This window comes from Cololabis saira, chromosome 19 (assembly GCF_033807715.1).
Source record: "Cololabis saira isolate AMF1-May2022 chromosome 19, fColSai1.1, whole genome shotgun sequence".
In the NCBI taxonomy this organism is placed as follows: domain Eukaryota; kingdom Metazoa; phylum Chordata; class Actinopteri; order Beloniformes; family Belonidae; genus Cololabis; species Cololabis saira.
This window is the reverse complement of record NC_084605.1, coordinates 22,387,715-22,394,495: the sequence shown is the minus strand read 5'-3', so window position 1 is coordinate 22,394,495 and position 6,781 is coordinate 22,387,715. Positions and strand designations below refer to the sequence as shown.

Here is a 6,781-nt window from a genome sequence, read left to right as displayed (position 1 = left end):
TCTCCTGCACTTGCATGCCATCGGTTCATTACTCTGCTGCAAATCAGGTCGGGTCTGTCATCCGTTCCTTCCTGTTGTTTGTGAGAGTCCTGCAAAAAACAGACACTTAAATTTCCTTGGTCAGGTTTGAACTTTTGCCTTATTTTTCTTTAACGTTCTTTTCATTCTTCGTTTCTGTACTTTTCTGAAAGAATCCACGTCAATTTACACACTGAATCTTTTCTCTGCATTTCAGCCACTTTTTTCAGCCTATTTTCACGACGCAGTGATGGTATGAGGAAGTTTCAAAGCTCCATATCATGTTCATTAAGCTGTTAAAGTTAAACCTCTAGCTGTTTTTAGATCATCCTGATAACAAAACCTGAATAACAAAAGCAGATACACTTGTTTTTCTCCTTCCACGGGGCTATAAAGCTTGGAAACACACCGCTGTGAGCAGGGAAATACATTTCAGGCTCACTCCTGAAGTTTGCCTCTCACTCTCAAGCGTGAGGCAGTACAGACGTACAAGGCAGAGGGATTACTGAAGCTTCAACCTTATGACCTCACATAAGGTTTGATTTATTTTTTATGCTGATTCATTAACTGTTGCCTTCTACTATTATTAAGGGCCTGAAACTTGGTTTGAAATGTTTTGTATATAATTAAAGTCTCTGCAGACAGAAGAGGAAAAGTCATGAGCAACTCCAACTGGATGTCCCAACTGCCGGCTGAACTTCATACAGTGCCTCTCTTTAATCTGGCCATACCAGGTAGGAAGCTGGAAAAGGTACATCTGCTTTATTCGTGCTACATAAGACAATAAGCTAAAAACAAAACAAAAATCACCTATTTCTTAATTTCCTCCTGAAATTTGTCGGAGGACTTCAACCTTTTTCAGTTGATTTAAAAATCCTTCTTTCAATTGGTCTGATCAAGACAACCCAAGCCACTGTCATGCATAGTGGTGAGCAAAATGCTGACAGCAGGACTTCTGAGGAGTTTACACTTCTGCAGTGCTGCAATGCTGCGAGAAGTGTAGCTACCTGCTAAACGTAGCATCTGGTGGCGTTGGTGGACCTGATAGGATTACATTTCCCGCTACACATCGAGAGCTTCTGTTTCTCTTTGCTGCCATTATAAAACCAGAAACACTGTGGTACTGGTAGTAAAAAAAAACAAAAAAACACATTTTATTCAGCATTGTTTCACTTTCCATGTTTGAGGTACAGTCTCGCATAAGTTGGTACCCCCCTCTATGAACCCTAAAAACACAATAAAAATCATCCAATCATAGTTGGTCTCAGTAGTAGACAAATAAACATGAACACCAACACACTGTTCCATTATTACTTTAACAAAAAAGTTGTTTTTTTCTAAGTGTGCCATACCATGTACCCACATGATTCAAAGCTTGTAGATCCAGCTTTAGCCTGAATAACCTGAAGTAGTAATTTCCTGCATGAGTTAATCCGTCTCTCATGTCAGTGTGAAGACATTTTGCCCCATTGTTCTTAACAACTTGTCTGTGGTTTGTGGTTTGTTATTATGTACAATCGTGTTAAGGTTGTTGTGGAAAAACCCATTAAATGCTATTTAATATGTTCTTTCCAACTAAATGAATAACTGGACTGAAACAGAGTGTCTAAGTTACCAAGAATAAGACTTGAGAGATGATTCAGATTTCAGTAGATATAATTAAACAGCTTCATGCAAAAGGGTCAAAACATACATGAGGCGTCTCTATGCAGAATGACAATGAAACATAGGAAGCATAAGGATTTTAAGGCATAAAGGCATCTTACAATTCAAGTAGACAAACAAATCTTTAAGGCCTGTGTTAATCTTTTTTGAGCAGACTACCAGTCTCATTTTATTGCTTCTGTTGTTGTTTTTTTTGGCCATTGTGACCTAGATTTGCTTCTGCTTTGGATCATTGTCCTGTTGCATGACCTTATTTTTGCCAAGTGCTCAGAGAGATGGGCTCACATTTGTGTTGCACACAGAAGAGCTCACTTGTCAGCACAGTGACTGTAAGGAGCCCAAATCCTGTAGCTCTGAATCAGCCTCAAATCATCACCCCTCCACTGCTGTGCTTGAGAATGGATATGAGGTGTTCATCCTGAAATTCTCTTTAGTTTTCACCGAACATGATGCTGGGCATTCAAGGCCCAATACCTCCACCTTGGTCTCATCTGTGCATAGACAGGAGATTGTTCCAGACATCATGTGGTTTGTTCAGTTGCAGTTTTGCAAACCTGAGCTCCAACATGGAAGCACAGCTGAGGTTCTTTCTCTTTTGAAAAGAGGCTTTCCCTTTCCAAACAAACCATATTTGTACAGTCTTCTCATCAAAACACGGTGATGGATTTCAACATTTAACATGCTCAGTGAGCCTTGTAAGCTCTGAGATGTGGCTCATTGGGATTTTTCTTGTATTATCTGAGCACTGTATGGTCTGTCCTTTGGGTAAACTTGCAAGGACGATTGCCAGTTGCTTTGAACCGTTCCCACTAGTGCATTATCTTTCTCACTGTAGAACGGTGAACTCCAGGTTGTTTGGAAATGCTTTACAACCCTGTGCAGATCGATGTACGGCAACAATTGCTTTTCTTGGATCATTACTAACGTCTGTCCCTCTTGGCATTGTATTAACACCTGAATGCTCCAGACAAACAAACTGCCAGGTCTACTTGCATAGAGGCACCACGGATTTGTAAATGAAGACTGAGTTTGCACTTCACTGACAGTAAAACCAAGTAATAGACTTAAAAACTCGCATAGGGATGTTTGTATTTGCTACAAACCATTTTTATTTCTTATTCTTTGTTTTCTACAGGTAACTTAGTATTTTAAGCAGTAGCTTTTTTAAGGGAGCAATCCTGATATCTGATGTATAAAAAGTAATCTATGAGACTGCACATATGACTGCCCTGGCTGCAAAATGATCAGATTTGGACACTGATATGATTAAAACACATTAACGATGCGTTTCAATGCGTGCGCTTCGTCTTTCTTAGGGAGCCATGACTCGATGAGCTACGACCTGGACCTCAACTCCTCCATAATAGAGCCTGACAGACTGAAAAGATTCAGCAAGATTTACTGTGTGCGTAAAACTGTGCGAAAATGGGCAACCACGCAGGTGAGGAGGTTTTCTTACGCGCCTGAATCAAATACTTTTTCTTTTTACATGGAAGAGCAAGACGCGTTTGACGAGAGCTGGCTTTTATGACAGGAAGTGGCCATGGCAAAGCAGCTGGAGTCAGGGGTTCGCTACTTTGACCTGAGGATCGCTCGCAAGCCAAACGACACCAATCCCACCAGGCTTTACTTTTACCACGGGCTGTACACGCGGACTGATGTGGAGGTAAAGACGAACGTGTTTTATGAAAGTATAAATGGTAACCAGAGATTATTTTTATATAACACCAAGTGTAAGGCAAAACTTTTGTTGATCATTTGTCTTAGAGTCAGTAGCCTGGCCAGACACCCTAACTATGCCCCCCTTCGATAAGAGCTAACGTGGTTACTTTGGATTCGACTTGATTTCCAGTACGCAGTAGAAACTGGCTCTGGGTGACACTGGATAGGCATATATATCTCCCTGGCCCTGCCCCTTCTCAACCTTTCCCCGACCCTGAACCTAACCTGGGTCTTGCTGATTGGGCCGGAGCTTCGGGAGCTGCGTGCTGGCCTGCGGTCCCCACCCCCGGTCATCCCGTTGCTGCTTCCACCTGCCTGCTGTGCTGTTGATGTCCCCGACCCCCCAGTCTGGCCCTCGGCAGGAGGGTCCCCCCTTATGAGCCTGGTCCTGCTCAAGGTTTCTTCCCTCCTAAAGGGGAGTTTTTCTTGCCACTGTTTGGCTTAAGGTTTTTCTCCCACTAGGGGAGTTTTTACCTGCCATTGTTTATGTAATAATTGCTCGGGGGTCATGTTATGGGTCTCTGGAAAGCGTCTGGAGACAACTTTTGTTGTATTAGACGGTATATGAATAAAATTGAATTGAAAAAAATTTAATATAACCAATCAGAGAAAGGAATAATTTGATGTAGGGAGGTTGCCAGCCAGACTAGTATCAATGAAGGGTCTACATACAGCTCGCTTGTCTGATTCATCCCAGAAAAGTGAAAAAAACTGCAGTTCTTTCATTGACCACAAGGGACTGGTTCCAAAAGCAAATCAATCTCCATCTTAAAAAAGTTTTACAGTGGAAATAAACACATCTACAGTCTTGTTCAAAAGAACAATTTTAGTATTCATGGGTAGATTTGGCGTCCATTACAGCGGTACGGGTGAGCTTTGATGCATTTCATCAAGTAAAATTTCATAAATCCAGAGAAATTAATTGTGGCTTGGTCCTATATGTGATGACTCTGAGTCATCGCATAAAGCCTGCCTACCGTCCCACTGTAATTGGTTCGGTACATTGTGTACCAGTGGCAATGGCTGTACAGTAGATGGGAAGGGTACTAGGGCCATTTCACGAGAGAGTTTCTATGAAGTGAGTGGATCTGGCCAGAGATATCCATTTATAATGCAGAGTGAAGGAAAATATAGTTTGGAAAGAAAATGCACGATTAGCATCCCGCAAATTTAATTTGTATCACTTTCCAGATAAAAAACAACTAAATCACAAGTAGAATAAGTGTTAGCTGAAAAAATGAAAAAAAAACCTTGCATAGTAGTGATAAAAACTCTAAAGTTATGCATTTAAGTGATGGACATATAACAGGTCAAGAAACAAACAGATACAGAGGGAAGATTTCTTTAAAGCAGTAACATGATTGTGCACGAATGACTGGTTCTGTCGTTGTGATCAGACTGTTTTCAAGGACATACAAAAATGGGGAGCGGATCACCCGAAGGAGATCCTGATCCTGGCTCTGTCAGGCTTCAAAGGGTTTGACAAAAAGAACGAGTGGAATCTTCACAACCACCTTATCCACTTCATCAAGAACTTGTTTCAAGCCAAAATCATTCAAAGAACGGTAGCATTTACATTTTATTCCTTTTAAATCGACTTAAAATACCTACCGTAAGCTACTGTAACTCTAAATTAAAAACATTCGAAACAGAATAATATGATCTTTCACCACAGGAGAAACCCACCCTGAAGAGTTGCTGGGACCGAGGCAAAAACATCATAGTGTCATATGATCACCCAGCATATCTACAGCCAGCATTATGGGGGAAAATCAATTATTACTATGGCGACAGCATGGACACTACAAAAATTCAATCAAAACTCTGTCATGTTTTGGAACAAAAAAGACCTTCAAATTGTAAGTTTTCTTGTCTTTCTTTCTTGTCTTGACTTTTTTTGGTTTGAATATGTAAGTAAGTAGGAAGCTGTTTCAGTGTTGACTAGGACTTGATTGCAATTGCAACTAATAATGTATTAATAATTGGCTGTATCCTGCTTACAGACCTTTTATTTTGTCTCGTAATATCCACAGGTTTCTTTGTATGTGGTTTGAATCTGACTCTGCCAAACGATGCAAGGATACTCAAGTACATCCTTCGTCTATGTGACAACCTCCCCAATGTCATACGGAGGAGTCTGCCAAGGCTGCTGCGTTGGTTGAACCAACAATCTGCCAAAACTCCTGTGAATATTGTCGCCTCTGACTTGGTGACACGAGACAACTTTGTCTCAACAGTTGTGAAGCTCAATTTAAAGAGTGCGAAAGCGTGATGAAAGTGTTTCAGCTTGTTTTGGTCACAAAACCCCCATCCAGTCAGCAGGCCATAGTCTTACTTGAAGATTAAGTTTGTGACTTTTACAAAAAGATGAATGTTTTAAAACGGTTTGAAGAAATTGTTGTTTTTGAAAACAAAATAAAATATAAAAAGTCTTCAAAGGCTAAATTAAGAGGTGTGTCAAAATGTTTCAATTTGTGTGCTACAATTCGGCAATAGGTTAATGGGAATCACAAGGTCACATGGTTGGGAAAGAACAAGACAATCATTGATCATTCTTTTTTTTTTAATTCCTAAAAACTAATCTGAAAAAAGAAAACAAAAAAAAACTTCTCATACCCAAAATAATTAGATGCATCTTGCATGTTGCTATTTTTGAATACTACAATCATGTCTTATCTCCAGGTCACATGGTTGACAGCTACCGAAAAATAAACCAAGCACATTAATGTCAATATATAGCCGCTATTTCTCATGTTTTTTGTCATGTACTACAATTCGGCATATGTTTGGAATATGTAGGACTCATGGTAAGGTGGTTATACTGGGAAAACAAAACAGTATCGTCCCCTTCAGGTGGTAATTTATTCACGGTTCCTTGATGAGACCTTGGTGGAATCATAGTGAATATCTCTCCAATAATAATATTACATTTTAATATATTTAAAAACAGAGCATATAAAAGATATATTTAGCTATAAGCTTTCTTAAAAAGGTGAGTTCTCAGGTCACGTTTAAAACCCTCTGCAGTCAGTGGGGCCCTCAGATCGTCGGTGCGGAGCTTGGTTCTGGGAACTTGGAGGGTGTTTTTGGATGCAGAATGGAGGTTGAATGAGGAAATCTGGAGAGTGAGTAGTTCTTTTAGGTATTGGGGGGGCATGTCCGTGAATGCACTGATGAGTGAGGTGGGAGAGCTTATACTCATTTCTAGGTGGGATGGGGAGCCAGTTAGTGATTTCAGAGTGGAGGTGATGTGGTTGTATTTGCAGACTCTTTTTTTTTTTGTGATACACAAGTCAGTAAAAAACCAAGTGAGCCAAGTTAGGCTCCATGTGGATGTCCCCCAAGTGACCTAGTATGCATAGTGTGGGGCACACAG

At 40.4% G+C, this 6,781-nt stretch overlaps 1 protein-coding gene across 3 annotated transcripts; it reads left to right on the top strand.

Annotated features, from left to right (window-relative positions):
* The first annotated feature begins 425 nt into the window (after positions 1-425).
* On the top strand, positions 426-5,834 carry LOC133419254 (PI-PLC X domain-containing protein 1-like). Of its 3 annotated transcripts, none has more exons than XM_061708321.1 (7): positions 426-554; positions 660-752; positions 3,000-3,124; positions 3,218-3,349; positions 4,803-4,970; positions 5,081-5,264; positions 5,439-5,834. In XM_061708321.1, exons 2-7 carry the CDS (start codon positions 677-679, stop codon positions 5,675-5,677), a joined length of 924 nt encoding a protein of 307 aa, XP_061564305.1. In that variant the 5' UTR covers positions 426-554; positions 660-676; the 3' UTR covers positions 5,678-5,834. The 3 variants fall into 3 exon arrangements, with proteins under 3 accessions (XP_061564305.1, XP_061564304.1, XP_061564306.1); XM_061708320.1 differs by having other exon boundaries at positions 651-752; XM_061708322.1 differs by lacking the exon at positions 426-554 and having other exon boundaries at positions 666-769.
* The last annotated feature ends 947 nt before the right edge of the window (positions 5,835-6,781 follow it).

Excerpts from the sequence above, each read along its gene's own strand:
- LOC133419254 (XM_061708321.1), top strand. The coding sequence starts at position 677 with ATGAGCAACTCCAACTGGATGTCCCAACTGCCGGCTGAACTTCATACA. Across the intron at positions 3,125-3,217 it reads GAAAATGGGCAACCACGCAG|GAAGTGGCCATGGCAAAGCA; the intron begins GTGAGGAGGTTT and ends CTTTTATGACAG. Across the intron at positions 4,971-5,080 it reads CCAAAATCATTCAAAGAACG|GAGAAACCCACCCTGAAGAG; the intron begins GTAGCATTTACA and ends CTTTCACCACAG.